This window comes from Echeneis naucrates, chromosome 22 (genome assembly GCF_900963305.1).
Source record: "Echeneis naucrates chromosome 22, fEcheNa1.1, whole genome shotgun sequence".
NCBI classification, from domain to species: domain Eukaryota; kingdom Metazoa; phylum Chordata; class Actinopteri; order Carangiformes; family Echeneidae; genus Echeneis; species Echeneis naucrates.
Genome location: NC_042532.1, coordinates 6825492 through 6842203, shown reverse-complemented (window position 1 = coordinate 6842203; position 16712 = coordinate 6825492). Strand labels below are relative to the sequence as shown.

The window sequence follows — 16712 nt, the reverse complement described above, 5'->3', positions numbered from 1 at the left end:
GAAAGACCCGTTACACAAACACATGGACATTATGCACACATGACGCACAGTTGGTGCACATACATACACAAACAAGCCCCTTAAGAGGTGTAGATACGGAGAAGGAAAGAAAAAACAAAAAAACACGCAAACACAAACTATGTACTCATTCATTTTGTCCACTTTTCTCTTGAGGAGTCAAGCAGTGGCAGCTGGGAAAGAGACAGCTGGGACTCCTTAGTCTTGGTCCTCTGTGTCTGCGCACACACACACACACATAAAAACATCATTTCGCATGCGCCCTGGAAAGAAAACGATCAGTGATGTGGGAGGAAGAAGTGAAAAGAGGGGAGAGGTGGCGGAGAAAGAAAGCAGTTCGGTGCGTTTATTGGAGGACATCAAGCTTGACAGATTTTTTTTTTTTTTTTTTTCTGCATCTCTCATTTCTGTGAGGCTAATAGAGGCCATAAAAGCACTCAGAGAGCCTCACCTTGCTGTAGTGTTTCAAACCACTTAACTTCTGCTCTTGACCAGCCTTGGTAACTCACAGAGAAAGACAAATAAAAAGAGAAGTGAAAAATCATTTCCCCCCGCCCCTCCATCCCGCACCCTCCCTTTTCTTCCCCTACCTCTTACATCTGGAAAATCATCATCTGGCAGCTCGCAGTGGAAGCAGCCAAAGCCAGTTTAGATACCGTCTGAATTTTCCCTCCTTCCTCCCTTCCCCAGCTTTTTCTCTTTCGGCACCTCTGGATTCCGCCTGTGACTTTTTTTTTTCTTTTTTTTTTTGTCTGCCTCACCTCTTCACATGCTTTGATACTCCTCGTCACATTGCGTTTGCCATTTTTCTCAGAAGGTTTTGTTGGAGAAGATGTCAAAGATTTGTTACGTTCTGTTTCTCACTTTCTATTCCTTGCTACCAATGCCCCCTTCTATTTTTAGAACTTCATCAGAAATCGCCAGCCTCCCTTCGCTCTGCTTAATTTAAACTCCTTTCAATTTCAATTAGCATTTTTTGTACATTCTAGTGCAAATCACTAAAAATCAGTGGCGTTATGGGGAGTGTTCAAATTGAGATGATCAGTGCCAGAATGTCTTTACACTAAATGAGAAGCTACAGAAAGTCATGCATAAACAACATGTTTATATGTTTAATGGGGGGGAGGCTACGTGCCAAAATATTTATTGGCTCGGTACTAGAGGTTGCCTGGCAACCAATTTAGAATCCAAGAAACTAATGTGGAAATAATCTGGCACAAAACCGGACCCCCAAAAAAACCACAGCATCTTTTTTTTTTTTTTTTAACATTTTGGTTTTCAAATGAATTAAGCAAACGAGATAAAATGGGGTTAGGGTCCTTCATGAAGTTTGAAGGTACAGTTTTGCAAACTTTTTTTTTTTTTTTTTCATCTTTTGAATGTTATCCCAGCTGATTATCTTGCTTATCTAAGCTAACTGGCTGCTGACTGTAGCTTCAAAGTTAGGCTATCCTCGTGACAGAGGTATTGATCTTTTTCTTATCTAACCCAAGAAGAAATAAGCTTTTTACTCAAAATGCCAGCTGCTACTCAGATCCTCAGTGTACTACTAGACCTTCAAAGGTCCTGTTATCCTAACCCTAACCGTATTCCTCATTCATGTTTCGGAACTGACTGATATCACCAGCCTGTGCATCCCCTGTCCACCTGACAAATACAGTGTTCCAAATTATTACGGAAATTATATTCTTCTCTGTTTTTCCTAAATAGTTGATGCAAAGGACAGTCAGTGTAGTTTTCAAGTTATAACTTGAATTTTACCAAACTAACCCCCCAATAACAGTATTTTGTTTTCCAAAAATAAGTAACTTAAAATGCATGGTTCCAATGTATTGTACACATCAAAACATTGTATAGGTTGAAAAGAACTGAAAATTGTAGTTTGTTCAGTTTGCAGCATTTGAGATCATTATCAAAAACAGGCCAAGTTACTTGTTGACATAGGACCCTTTCTTTGATGCCACTGTCGCGATTCTTGCATCCATTGAACTTGTGAACTTTTGGAGAGATTCTGCTTGAATTTCTTTGCAGGGTGTCAGAATGGCCTCCCAGAGCTGCTGTTTTAATGTGAACTGCCTCCCACCCTCATAGATCTTTTGGTTGAGGATGCTCCAGAGGTTCTCAATAGGGTTGAGGTCAGGGGAGAATGGGGGCCACACCATGAGTTTCCCTCCTTTTATGACCATAGCAGCCAATGACTCAGAGGTATTCTTTGCAGCTTGAGATGGTGCATTGTCATGAATGAAGAAGATTTTGCTACGGAGGGCACCGTTCTTTTAATAGCATGGAAGAAAGTGGTCAGTCAAACTCCATATACTTTGCCGAGGTCTATATGAAATACGAAAGGACGTGGAATTTAGTTTTCATGTACTTCTGGGCCCTCTGCACCCGTTTCTGCCTGCCAACATTGGCCGAATAGTAGGTTTATACGCAGTTGCAAGCCTCTGGAGGATCCTGCACCTTGATGTTCGCAGGTCTCCAGAGGCAGCAGCCTCAAATACCTGTTAGCTGCTTTGTAATGGCATTTGAGCAACGGCTCTTTTAATCTGATGAATTTGTCTTTATCTGCAGAAACCCGTCTGTGCTCTGAATCAGCCGCAAATCTCTTCACAGTACGATGATCACGCTTTAGTTATTGTGAAATATCCAATGTTTTCATACCCTGTCCCAGGCATCGCACTATTCGGCAGCAGAGAGATCCTTTTCTTTCACATATTGCCTGAAACTTGTGGCCTGCTTAATAATGTTTTATAATGTAGCTTTCCTTTAATTGGGCTCACGTGACAAGCTAATTATCACAGGTGGCTGAGATTTATTTCAGAGATCCAGAGTGCCCCGAGACACAACACCATCCATTACTTTAATTGAAAAACATTATTAAAAATAAGTTTATGACACTTCAATCTAATTTGCATAATAATTTGAAACATGCTGTATAATGCCAACATTTGTCTGTTTTCACCTATGCCTTGGTCTCCACCAATTCCAATAAAAATATCTAGCTATTTTGCTGCTAAAAAGCAACCTATAATCGCCCCTTTGCTCTCCAGCTCCATCTGACTTTTTTGTTGGCTGCTATTTGTTGAGCTGAAAAGTTTGAGGGCCATAAAAACCAAAACAATAAGCTTAATAACACTATGAGGCTCAGCGGGGCCGTTTGGAACAGCAGCATGGACTGATAGTTCTCTGTGGGTTTGTCAATACAAGCAGCTTCTTTAGCCTACATTTGGTCGGTTGATCCACTTTGATCTAAAAATAGAGTAGCACAGCTTTAAAAATGTATGTAAACATAACGTGTTTTTTCTCATGGAAGGGTGAAAGAGAGGAGAGTTCAAACAAGACTGAGAAAAAAATATAAAAATGGATCACAAAATTGAAATTATTTCTGTTGGGCTCTTTCTCTGTGATAGAGAACATGGAATTGTCTTGATGTTTACAGAAAAAGAAAAAAGAAAAAAGAAAAAAAAAAAAACTCTCAAAGTCCAGCTAGTGTTCAAAATGCTGAATGAGAACTTTCATTGCCGATATGCTTGACAATAGTCGCTACTAGAATTTGTGCCCATTGCTTTGTTGTCTAGGTAAAAACATATTTTCCATAGTTTACTTTCATGGCTCTGAGCTGTTACAACAAGCCATTGTGCTCCTCTAACCAAAAATATGCCTGAATTCCTTCAGACATCTGTGAGCTTTACACTATGCAAGTCTGGTTACAGAAGATTAACTCCAAACAAACTGCAGTTGCTTCACTTTCTGTCAAGAACTTTTTTTTTTTTTTCCTTTGGAATGACAAAATATTGAGTAGCTGAGTGAATACATAACAGTGCTTACATGCCTTAACAAACAGGTTTCTGACTGGAGTTTATCTGGAGATACTCTCACATTAATGGCACTTGATCCAAAAAAAAAAAAAAAAGAAAAAAATCCTAGGAAAGGTTGTTTCCTCTTCAAATACAAACTAAATACATTTTTTAACAAGCACGTTCAACTATAAATAGTTAATTCCAGCTCTTCTTCCCCCTTCCTTTAACGGCCCTTGAGCATAATCATTATTCATCATAATTACTCATCCCCTTCTTTCTAGCCAATGTGTCTCTCTCAGTTTTCCCTGTTTTTGTTTGATTTGGCCAATGACGTGCTCTGAAAGTGATCCTTCCCAGTGAAGCCAGTCATGGTTGACCACTTTGACTCCCCTAAGTAGAGCAAAGCAAAGCGGAGCAGCCACATCTGGCAACTGGCTCTCACATCTGGTTTGTGTATCAAGCTCCTTGCACGGCCGTCTACCACAGTCTGATAGTATACCTCGGAGACATGAGACGAGATGAGCTACAGACGGTCTAGTCCAAGGGGAGACATGGTGGATAATGGCGAGCGAGCTGTTGTGCAGAGGTCAGACGGACGAAACAGGAAATGTCACTCAGCAGCAAAATGTAATGACATGAGAACGCCTGTGGATCTAAGAACTTGTTAATGTTCTGTTTGTGTTGCTCCAGTGACCAAAAAGTAACATTGCTCACAGGCTGTAATCTTCCATCAAGAAGTGAATGAGACAAAGCAAAAATGTGGAAAAGGTCTGAGTTACTAAGTGCTCAGAAATTGTAATAAACTTTTTTGAGACTAGACCAATTAGTGTCATTAAAATCCAACAAGACATTTGCATAGACTTCAATGTTTGTTTATTTTTTTTAAATTAAAGAATTAGACTGCTGCAGTGATGAAATTCATCATGCAGAAATGGAGAAAGCAGCAGTTTACTAATGAGGACTGCTCCCTCTTTCATCTGTGGTATAGGAATAGGTACATGTGAAGTAATATCGCCCTCCTGTGTCTGATCTGTATGATGCACGCCAAGGCACCATAACTGATGCTTTTACTGTGAAGGGGGTGACAGCTCCTAATTTGGGCAGGAAAAAAAAAACAAAACAAAAAAAAAAAAACATCAGTTACCTTCAAATTAGTCACTAACTTTTCCTTCACTGTTGTCTCTAACTTAATTCAACATATTCAAGGCTTAAGAAACAACATTTACGGATGTGTTTTCTAAAAGCTTTGGAAAAGGTTTTTTTTTTTTTTTTTTTTTTTTTTAAAGCTCTGTTAAGTAGTACTGGCTGAGTGTTAGCAGCACTGAACAAGCTGCTGATGGTACAAATCATACTGACATAATCTCAAAAGAAATACGACAGGACATGATTAAAGATAATGTCTTTAATGCTCAAAGCAACGCTATGCTGAATACACAATAACATAAAAAAAACAAAACAAAAAAAAAACAAACAAACAAACCAAAGAAACTCACCTTCAAAACCTTCTGCTGTAAATTGACCAGAGGATTTCCTTTTGGCCCCGACACCTTCGGTTGATCAGTGAGGGCGGGGTCAACAGTCCATCACAGAGCCAACGCACAGAGACAGACAGAGACCAACAACCACTCACACTCGGACAATTTAGAATCACCAGTTAACCCAAACATGATGTCTTTGGAGGAGACATGGAGAGAACATGCTAACTCACCAGTGGCCTACTGTACCTGCTGCTGATACAGATATCACAGATTTTATAGTCTTTTTCTTTGCAGGAAAAAGAAAAATATTTGATTTCATGAAAGTATCTCTCCCTCAATCCAAACAAAGACACTTTACACCAAAAGAGAACAAAACAAGGGAACTTATTTCAATATTTTTATGTCATGCAAAAGAATTCCAACAATCCAATAAGGAATACTCTTTATAAAATCTTAACACGTTTTTCTTAAAAGAAATGCTAACACAATAAGACCATTGAAATAGCTGTTTCTTTTCACATAACCACTCAAACATTCACCATCCACACTGCATTCTGAATGTCCTGTTCATCTCAGATACAGCACAGGCTGAAACATAGCGTACACTTTGTTTTACAAGACGCACTGGCACAATATTTGAGTGCACCATGCTGCCTTGTCTCTGCAAAAGCAGGGCCAGTGGCAATATTTGACTTCTCTGTGGTGGATTTCTCATTCCATCATGATAAAAAGATCAATCAATTTGGTATCAAAGCAAAATGGGGTAATACTGTATCAGTCAAAGTAAGTATGTGGGTACAATGCATAATGCATCTGTGAAACACGGAAACATGAAGTGAATTACATTCGAAACTTGGAACTAAAAATTGCCAGCTTTAAAAAGAAGAAACAAACAAACAAACAAATTTTTTAAAACATTCTTTGGTTGATAACACATTTTAAAAAGGACCATGACTTTACTTTACTTACTGATTTTACTTGTTTTATTTTAAACCAGTTTGATAAACCCAGTTTTATTAGTAAGACAATCTTGTTAGCTTTTTGGGTCAAAAGGATTTTCAGCTAAAACAGATGAAACTGTTTATGGGGGTTTGCTGGAGGTATTCATCAGCAAATATAAAGGCTGTTTTGGCCTAAAGTACACTTAATAGTATCACACGTAAGTAAGGGGTCTGTGAAACTGCCTAAATTGCAGCAATAAAGGTTATTTATTTTGACGCTTTGAAAGTCCTGACTCGAGGCTTTCAAGAGCAAACTTTAGTGGAATTTCTTAGTTTTGTTGAATTGAGAGGTCAGAGGTCACTGAGATGTGGAGGTGGTAGAAATTCAGGAGCTCAAGGACACTTCAGGTTGAAGGTTTCTTAATCGGACCGATTGATGGGTAAGCACTTCCTATTCAGGTGAAATGTGATTCATAGGCCTCACTAGCCCTGACGTCAGTGATTACACATTGTGCAAATGAACCGAAAGATATCAAACGTTAAGCTATTCACTTGAAATATTCAAACTGCCACTACGCTGTGCCTGTCAAATATTTGCTCAAAGTTAGATAAATTCAGTAGGATAAAATGAAATCAGCTTACTGTTCTGTAGCAGTTTGGAAACACGTTGAAAATAATGACTACCTTATTCACAGAACACAAATGCCTTATCTGTGTTTTTAGGACCCTTGTGGTAAACTTAAAAAATACAGCTGTCTAAGAATATATCTTAGTACTCAGCACATTACTGGCACCTTAAGAGCAAGTATTCCATCATGAGAAAAATCACTAATGTCCAGCACCATGTTGATATCAAAGATGTACTCTGCAGGAATTGAGGAGACGACGTGAAAAACACAAAAGCAGCACACAGGAAAATGACCAGATATGGACAAAACAGTGGTCCAATACATTTTGAATATATTTTTGACCTAGTTTGAACTAGCCACATCAGCTTATGCTATGAGAACACCGAGATCAAAATCAAACAACTGCTTTACTGAAGCAAGGAGGCTCTGTTGCTTGACACCATAGTCATTGGACAAATGAAAATATACAACTTTCCAGGCCACAACGACCACTGACTTTCTTCAGAAAAAGGCCAGCCATTCATTTATAAAGTAATGATGCAGTCGCAGTGTGTCAGGGGCATGAGGTTATACTCTCTAAAAACTACATATTTTAAACAACTCTAAATAGATTTTTTTTTTCCCAAACATATTCAAATATTTCACTCAAATTTCAGCACAAGAGCATGTTGGTACTTCAAGAGGGCAGAGAGGGCCGCTCGTTCCTTGCACTGTGTGTGCGTGTGTTGTGCGCTGGTTTTATGGGCTGTTAGGCTTTCTTTTTACAGACATGGATGAAGTAGCAGGGAGCCTGGCTCTGACCGGGGATGTATGTCTTAAAATCTCCATAAACGCTGTGCTCCAGCTTGCCGTGGAAGGCTTCATACAGCAAACCTTTGAAGCTCTCCAGACGGTGAGGGTAGTAGGACAGGCGGAATTTACTAGGAAAGACAGAGCGCGCACACACACGTTATTATGGCTGCAGCCTGTCAATAAAAGTATTTCTTACTGTGTCTAATATGTCTGGGAGTGGGGCCCATCAAGCTTGACTCCACGGGAGTGCAGATATCATCATCACTCTGAGTTTTTGCAGGGACACGCCAACCAACACTGACAAAATCATTTTCAAATGTGTTCCAATAAAAACTCTACCCATCGTGCGGAGGGTGGCACAACACTGTCATTATTATCGTGTCCTTTTATACCAACCCTATAACATCCCTGTGATATGCATGCTGAGGAGCTGTCATTTTCTGATGTGCAAAATATGACATTAACGAAAAATGTTTGTCAAATACTGCGAATGATTAAATGCGGTTTGACCCCAAGATGACATATGTGTAATAGTAATAAGAGAGATGCGTCAGTGTCATGAATATTATCTCTGATCTTAAGAACCAAAGCAGCATTTGGAGATGTGAAAAAGATATAATCATGTGTTATTACTCTGTCAATAGTTTGCCTTACAGGTTTGAAATAAGGTCTACTAGGTCAGTGCTCATCTTCTGCTAAATGCTGTACTGACATCAACTTAGAGTGTACGTCAAGTCATCTCAGTTGTGTTTGTAAAGCCCTGGATCAAATACAGTCACCTACGAGCTTTGTATTTCTCTGCAATGAGATCTGCTTAATTTCTTTCTCTTAACTTTCTGTTAACTTTTCACATTTTATTCTATGACAAGAAATATCAGTTGTATATTTTCTTCAAGTTTTGAATTTTCAGAGGCTGGCTGCTCACAAGTAGTTAAATGAGAGAAGCTAAATGCAGAAATCATCAGGGACATGAATCGGCATCACACTGAATTCAAAGGCCGACATCCTCACCAGGACTCTTTTACAGCCTCATTGTGTTTATACTCCCTCTGCTGTAAACAACAGAAGCTAAATCGATCTGTAAGTTGTAAACTGTTGGCACTGAAACCATATGAGTGATGTAGCTCATTTGCAGCTTTAGAGCGCTTATTAGCTTTTAACTTGAGGTGACTGTATTCATGGTTCAAAGTTATTAGTCGTTCATCACTAAAGAACTCAATCAGAGTGGCATAAACATTTGTTTTTGTCAAAGGAACTGAGGTGATAATGTGAATGGTGAATAATGTTGATTCATTAACTGACTGGCAGATTGATGGATAGTGAAAATAATAAGTAGCCACCATGGAGATAAACCCCCCCCCCAAAAAAAAAAAAAAAAAAAAAAAAAAAAAAAATTAAAAAAACAGAGGGACCTGACCTACCTGACTTCGGGAAGATTCTGGGTGGTGGCCTGGGACACTTGGATAGTGTAGTCCAGAGTGATCATATGAGGTTTATTGTTGACCCACAGCACCGAGGTGGAGATATCCTGAGTTAGATCGCTCTGCAACACAACACAGCCCGTGTTTAGATGGCACATTGTCAGCAGAGTGCTGCCAACAACCTATCACATTCTCAAATGTGACTGAGAAGGTGATAAGGACTGAAGCCTGATTAGAGGTGACTCAACAACATCAAGAAGTTGCTCATGTTGTTATGGAGTAGAGAACTGGACCACGAGAGCAGACTCTGGGATTACAGGGGTATCAGAAGTGGATTTTGCTCTAGCACACAACTGTTGACTTAGTATTTATATCTAGGCCTTCCAGCTGGATAGTTCCTCCTCCGGCTGGATTAAAGAATATGGTTCTTGTTATGAAGAAAATAATGTAAGTCAAATATGGCTCGTTGCAGTTGGCACCTGCTGTTCTGCCTTTGTCTTTTTCATTTATATGAGCTTTTGCCAAAAGGCCGGATTTTAAATTACAGGACAAGCTGGTTATGGCATGATGTTCTATACATACCAGCAATATAAATGCAACACATTATTTTTGGCAGCATATGGTGACATTTTTCTCATTTTTCTATCTTCTCAAAGATCCTTTCTATCTCAGTAGACCTGACATGATCCGCTTTTTTCCCCTACTTGCAAAAATAGTTTTAAAACCCAACAATTTCATGCACATTTCCTTATGTTTCACCCGAGCCAATTTCATTGAAAATCTCACAATATCCAGCAGGCTCTGACAAAAGATTTAGGTCTTAAACTCAGCTGCTGCTAGGGATGGTCTAAGTAAACCATTCATAAACAATGCTATCTGTCCAAATCCTCGAAACAAAGAAATGAAGGGTGTAATGTCTAGAAAGTGTAGATTAGAAAGAAGCTTTTACGTGCCCGGTCTTTGATTCCTTTGGATTGTGTCTCTCAAGGCTGCAAGTGTTTCACTTTTGTCCAAGAATGATTCCAAAACATAACCACGCAATTTAATCAGTATCCTAGTATTAGAATATCTATAAAATCATAAATAAGGACAAAGACAGAAAAATATAAAAGACAAAATAATAATAGAAAAAAAAAACATGTTTTTTGCAACACTGCACCAGAGCGTATGCTGGTAAAGATACCAGAACGCACTCTTTGATCGCAAAGAGTATCTTTTTATTATCATTTATGTATTTATTTTAAGCCACACAAGTAATTAAGTGATTTAAAGCAGGGCTATGTTGATGATTATCACACATCATGCTAAGTGGGCAGCTAACAGTTCAAATCAACATCCAAAAAAAAAAATCTAAATACATAAAGCAACAACTTGGTGAGATCATGAACAGTTAGCTTGTATTATACTGGTTACCACCTTCAGTGTTACACATGATTCATGAGGAACATGGATAGAGGGAAAGAACGAAATCCATGGGTTATAAAATGATGCATTAGCTATGAGTAAAATACAAATCTCAGCTTACTGTGGATGACAATATCAGTGGATATGATAACCAATATGTTTGGTATGAGCTTGGCTATAGTACCTTGTAGTAGATGTTCTTGCCCTGTGGTGCCCGCCCAGTCTCCAGGATGTAGTCATAGTTACGGTGGTCAATGATGAAGATCCCACCTGGTCTGACCATACTGGCAATGTTTTGAAGGGCTAACTTTTGGTCACTCTGGTCCCCTTGGAGCAATACAACATTGATCACATGATCAATTACAAATCAGCAGAAAGGTCATACATCCCATTTGTTAGGGTGTTGTTTTTGTGCGTCATTGTGGAGTGCATAGTGAGATTTTCTAAGCATAAACAAGTGTTTTGTTGCAAAGTTTGGTAGTTGTGAACACAAAGGCTCAGTCATAACTGCAAATTCAAGTCCAACGTAGCCATCCAAACAAAATCAAATAATACTTGAAAAAGGACACTTAGTCGTGTGGGATTGTCCGATTTGAACTGGATGACAACACATTTTCTCTGAGTACTTTCTATTATTTTATTTTGTGGCAAAAATGCCTAACAAAACTTGAAGTCAAGCCTGAAAATAACATCAACATCAGTTCAAGGACAAATCCTGCTTGGGTTGAGATAGCCTGCATTGAATCCCAGATGTGAATGGGGGGCATGGTGCACCATATGGTGCAGATGTGGGTGGGATCAAACAAGCAATTAAAAAGGTTCACATTTTGCTGACACATCTGTTTGCCATCAAAATGAAAATACCATTAAATCAATAATCAAATAGATATGCATCTTACCAACCAATTTCAAAAACAAGATGACAGAGGGTGAACACTAAAAAAAAAGAAAAAGAAAAAGAAAACAAAAGACAGAAGACAGTCACGTGACTTTATCCCTCACAGTACCTACCTTTAAAGTCTGGTAAATGGGCAAATGAGTTGCCGAGGCAGATAACAGCATCAAAGCCGTCCTCTGGTTTCTGAATATCCTCTGCTAATGTCAGCCAGTTGGCCTCTTCAATAACTGCAGATAGGAAAGAAAGGAAAGGGCAAAAATTAAGATGTCACCTGAGGACAGCTGCAGGAATTTGAGACTACACTAGATGTAAAATGTCAAGCTCAAGTTTATCCACTTAAAGCTGCAATGCTTTGGCCAAAAAATCTGTTTTAAATGCTGAAATCAGCATAGCCATATTGATACTCTAACCTATAATATTAGGTTAGATTCCGCTATCTATGGAAATTAGCATGCTAACCAGAGAGGTCCTTCCTGTCTGGTAATATCACTTTGTGACACTAGACGTGAGATGGTGTAGCGTCTGGTCTGTCCTCATCACTTCGAGAGCAGCTTCCTCTGGAGCTTGAAGTTGGCATTGCAGCTTTCCAACAATGGGGGAATGTTTTAATTCAATGAGTGGGTTAGTGAGGCATTTTGATGCCCAGCTCACCACTTTTCTAAAATCTGCCTGTTAGACTAAAATTAGCAAGTTTAAATAGTTTTTTGTTTTGTTTTGTTTTTTTTTAAACGCAGGTCAAGCAGATCGAGTTGTCCTGTCTTTTAGCAGACACACACAGAGTCAGTGCTCTTAGCTGTTGGGAAACTGATAAAACCGACCTGTTTTGTCTTTCATCCTCGCACTGTTGGTCTGTAACACTGTCAGATACTGAGCTCAGTAGATTTGTCTTTCTAAACTTATATGAAGGCCCCAGCTCACTCTGACATCCCAGAGCGCATTGGAGCTGATGTGTTTCTGGTTTAACAGGACTGTGCTTCATCTGGTTGTTGTGTTCAGGTCAGTGCTGATCAGAAGCGAAGCTACTTTTTTTTCTGTTTCTGCTGCATGTTAGTTCAGCTAGTTAGGTCAGTAAAGCCACGCTTGTTTTATGATGAATGCACAACTGATTTAATGGGTTTGCCACGTTGTACATACTTTTTTAACCTCACTGTTCATGGTTAGGTTTGAGCAGGATCATACATTTTTAGGACAACAGACTGTGTAACTTAAAATTATTTGAACATTAAAATATGAAACTTCCATAGCAACAAAATGAAAAATGTCATACCCCACTGGTCGAAGGCCGGCTCTTTTCTTCTCTCCCATCTGGCCTTTAGAGCATACTTTAGCATTTTGTCGCTGGCGTCCACGCTCATCATGTTAAAGCCCTCCTCCACCAACATAATGGAATCAACTCTATGAAGTAAAAAGTATAAATGGTCTGTGAAAACTCTTACGTAGCTCAAAAATGTAACATCAGAAAGTTTAGATGATTGCACAATCACTTGTTTGTGCTACCTGAAAGTGGGACGAGTATTATGGCATTTTTACCATTTATCAATCAATCTGCTGATTTCACTGAATATGTTCTACTGAAAAGATGACTTTACCAAAAAGTGATTTCATCGTTGATTAAGTATCAGTGTTTTTTTACATTCAGGTGAAAAGTATGGTCATGTGGTGCCTTTCAATAAGTGAGCTTTTTTTTTTTTTTTTTTTAAGTCTTAAATCTTCCACGTCAAACTGGTTAATCCAGATCTGGATAAGAACACATTCAGCTATTTCCGGCAGTTTAATTTTTAATTACACACTTTTTGTTTGATTAGTGACGAGAGATGTGTTACAGTGTTACAGACTGTGCCCTTCATTGTTTAAACAGGTATTACTGCTATAGCTGGTGGACAGAATGCATGATTCCCAGCCAAAATACAATAAAATAAAACTGTTAAAGTTTAAAAAAAAAAACCAAAAACAGGACAGTGGCCTTTAAAATTTGTAGTGCACTACAATTTTTAACATCAGCTGGATAATATACAACTTCTGACAGCGTATGAACATTAACTCACATATGGTCCGTTTAAACCTTGTGCTTAAGTTTCAGGGAGTGGCTTTTACCAATTCTCTTTCATTTGCAGTTGTGCGTCATAAATCTTGATGCAAAACAAACAGGCAAAAAAAAACAAAACACAAAAACAAAAGACACACACACACACACACAAAAAAAACATCTATGATTCAGGCCTAGAAGTCTGCAAGTCATGGTGATTAAACATAGATGATACTGCAAATCACAGTCTTGGTTCCTCCTATCTTGCATAGGTCGCCACCAACTGGAGTGACAGAAAAAGTGGAGAGTCACATGTACACTTTGAAAGCCAAAAATAGCAGGGCAGTTTGCAACCTCAGTCCACAATGTTCGTGTTTACGTCGCCCCAGATGGTCCTGCTCGTGAAATAGGGAATGGGGTCAAAGTCAAGGAGCTCATTTTCCTCATCCTGGATGTACACATCCGAGGCCCCTCTGCTCTGTGAGATAAGAAGCTTTACAATGTTTGCAGTATCTACGATTGAAGGTTTTGAATATGGTAATTAGAGGTTGATAGTAATTAGGACTGTGGAATAGTGGTTAGCGCTGATGCCCCAAAACAAGTAGGACATGGATTCTGTGTAGTGTGCATGTTCCCCCTGTGCCTATGTGGGTTTCCTCCAGTACTCCGGTTTCCTCCCACCGTCCAAACAACATGTTTGGGTTAACTGGTGACTCTAAACTGTCTGTAGGTCTGAGTGTGAGTGTGAGTGGTTGTTGGTCTCTGTCTGTCTCTGTGTGTTGGCCCTGTGATGGACTGGTGACCTGTCCAGGGTGTACCCCGCCCTCACCTAACGCAAGCTGGGATTGGCTCCAGCACCCCCGTGACCCAGAAATGGATAACTGGTAGAAGATGACTGAATGAATGTATGAATGAATGAATAATAATTAGCTAAGGGGTCAATACTTTGTTTGTGTAAAACCTTGTGCGAAATGATAACATGGTCTCTTCTGCAGCATTTCTCCTGGATAAAAAGATGGAGTGAGGTGGTTATTTGAGTGGCTTAGTATTCAGGTCTTCTCGTCTGCCATCAGTTGTTGGCCTTGTTGCTGTCCCAGTTCCCAGCTACATTATCTGTGGAAGCAAACAGACTACAGGGGAACTAGTCAAAACTCACTGGAGCAACCCAGCACCGGCTCATCATCCACTGAGTCCTGCACATTCTGTCAACAACACAAGATCAACGCTAACAATGTGGATAAACAGGGGTGCGATTTAAAAAAAAATAAATAAATAAAAAATGGTTCAGCTTTCTTTTCGATTTAACATGAAAAACCAGCGGCAGGCTGGTGCTGGGGTCACGGAGTGGTACAGAGGCTTGTGCAACTCTGCACTTTCTTTCACTGTTCTCTGCCTTAATCCAGATTTTGTTCAGAGGTGAACGCGGACAACTGTCTGGAATTCCAGTCAAAAACAGAAGAGAGGCCACTCTTTACCTGCAGATTCCAAACTCACCACACTTTTTCCACACTTTAAAATAAATTCAATGAATTATCACAACTTCTGTTTGGCCAAATTAAATATTGAGACATTTCAACTCTGGATTTTTTTTTTTTTTTAATCCAAAAGTTTCTTGTACCTATTTTAAGCCTGTTCACACCATTTTACAAACCTGAACGGTAAGCATAGCAGCCATATAAAATTTGCAGACTTGTTTCAAAACGAGAGGGCGTTTCGTTTTGGAGGTTTATACACGCACACGTTAGCCTGTGCATGCTATGCAACTTCTAAACCTGGTTGCATCACATTCTCCATTCACCACATACATGTGCACCCGAAAGTAAGGGGCCAAAGCCGAATGAAAGAGCGGACGGTGGCCATTCAGAGGGACCACGGCGGCTCTGTCCGGACGTGTGCTGTCTGCTGCTGCAGCGGGTTATGTTTTAAAGGGACGTAACTGTAAATGGAATTCGGTGAGGCGTTCGCTTAACCCTGCGGAGGAGAACGGCTGAGCCGGCCTGACATTTATTTACCCGGTTCCGCAGGCGACATCCAGCACCTTCCGGACTCCTTGCTCCCTCAGCAGGGACACCACCCAGCTTTTGTACTCCTGCGTCCGGCTCTTCGTGTCTCCGATATACAGCTGCCACACTTTGGCCGCTTGGCCGTCGGCGTACTGGTCGGGCAGACCCTCGGCGGCCACTCCGAGAGAGCGGGTCCTGAACACGCTGTCGACCGACATGATGCCGCTGCGTTCCCCTTCAGGCTGACAGGAAGCCTCCGTCGTCCGGGAGGAACCCCCGACACTTACCGGCCCCGCAAAATCCGATTGTTATTATTTATACGGCTGAAATAATGACAGAGAAACTTTGACCCAATGACACCGTGCGGTGGACTGACGCCTACTTCGTGATTGGAGGAGGCGGTGGCAGGGGGCGGGGCCGAATTCGTCTTTACGTAACCAGACGTCGAATTTCTATAGATTTGTTTTTTCTTACCTTAAATTTGGCCCCCTGGACTAATTACCCCTCTCTGCCAGGTGATAGTGAGCGATGTAAAACAGCGTATGTGAGGCAGGTAGTGTTTTTCGGTCATGGTTTTGGTTCAGTTCAGTGTATGTTTGAGGTCAGAGACACCCCCCCCCGTCTCAGTCTGTCCAGTCTCAGTCAGAATCAGACTCACAAATTCTTTATTGCCAAGTAATTTATCTTAGGTTTTTGGTGCAGGAGTGAACATATAATTTAAATGAAGAATTAGAAATTGATTTATGAAAAATTAGAGAATAAATAAAAAATTACAACCAAAAAAATATAGTGTCAGTGATGTTCAACTGAAATAATTCATCATTTATCATCTCACTTGTAGCTTTGTGATGAAGCAAAGTCTACGATAAGTTTATAAAACGGTGACAATAATTTTAATGTTATGTTTTTGTATGTTTTTGTGATTTGAACAGCAGTACATGCATAGTGCTCATTTAATGTTTCGTGGATGTGTGATTATTCAATTAACAGCGAAATGCACTGAATATATGCATGGAGTAGACTGAGTTGTGGAAAGCCAAGAGCTAATATGAGCGCCATGGAAGGAGAGTCTCAAACCACACAGCAACACAAATGAGGTCAAATGTCTCGTCTCTTTTTTTTTTCAGATTTTTTTCTTGTCACTCCTCCTGTTGTGATTGGCTGAGGTTCATATAGATTTTGGCACCGGTGAGCTTCTGTCAGCTGCAGCCGGGTTCAGCCAGGATGGGTTTGTATTACCCAGTTTTATCAACACCACACTGCCAATTTGCCATAAGTTTACACAACGGCACACACACAAAG

At 39.9% G+C, this 16712-nt stretch overlaps 1 protein-coding gene across 2 annotated transcripts; it reads right to left on the bottom strand.

Moving 5' to 3' along the window:
• Nucleotides 1-5787: 5787 nt before the first annotated feature.
• Nucleotides 5788-15782, bottom strand: gnmt (glycine N-methyltransferase). 2 transcript variants are annotated; one of them, XM_029494288.1, is made up of 6 exons: nucleotides 15420-15782; nucleotides 12649-12776; nucleotides 11495-11608; nucleotides 10668-10753; nucleotides 9080-9201; nucleotides 5788-7786 (listed from the first exon to the last, which is right to left on the bottom strand). In XM_029494288.1, the coding sequence occupies exons 1-6, from the start codon at nucleotides 15626-15628 to the stop codon at nucleotides 7615-7617; spliced, it is 831 nt and encodes a 276-aa protein (XP_029350148.1). In that variant the 5' UTR covers nucleotides 15629-15782; the 3' UTR covers nucleotides 5788-7614. The 2 variants fall into 2 exon arrangements, with proteins under 2 accessions (XP_029350148.1, XP_029350147.1); XM_029494287.1 differs by having other exon boundaries at nucleotides 10668-10810; nucleotides 15420-15778.
• Between the last annotated feature and the right edge of the window lie 930 nt (nucleotides 15783-16712).

Excerpts from the sequence above, each read along its gene's own strand:
- gnmt (XM_029494287.1), bottom strand. The coding sequence starts at position 15,628 with ATGTCGGTCGACAGCGTGTTCAGGACCCGCTCTCTCGGAGTGGCCGCC. Across the intron at positions 12,777-15,419 it reads GATGTCGCCTGCGGAACCGG|AGTTGATTCCATTATGTTGG; the intron begins GTAAATAAATGT and ends TTTACTTCATAG. Across the intron at positions 9,202-10,667 it reads GCAAGAACATCTACTACAAG|AGCGATCTAACTCAGGATAT; the intron begins GTACTATAGCCA and ends GTTGTGTTGCAG.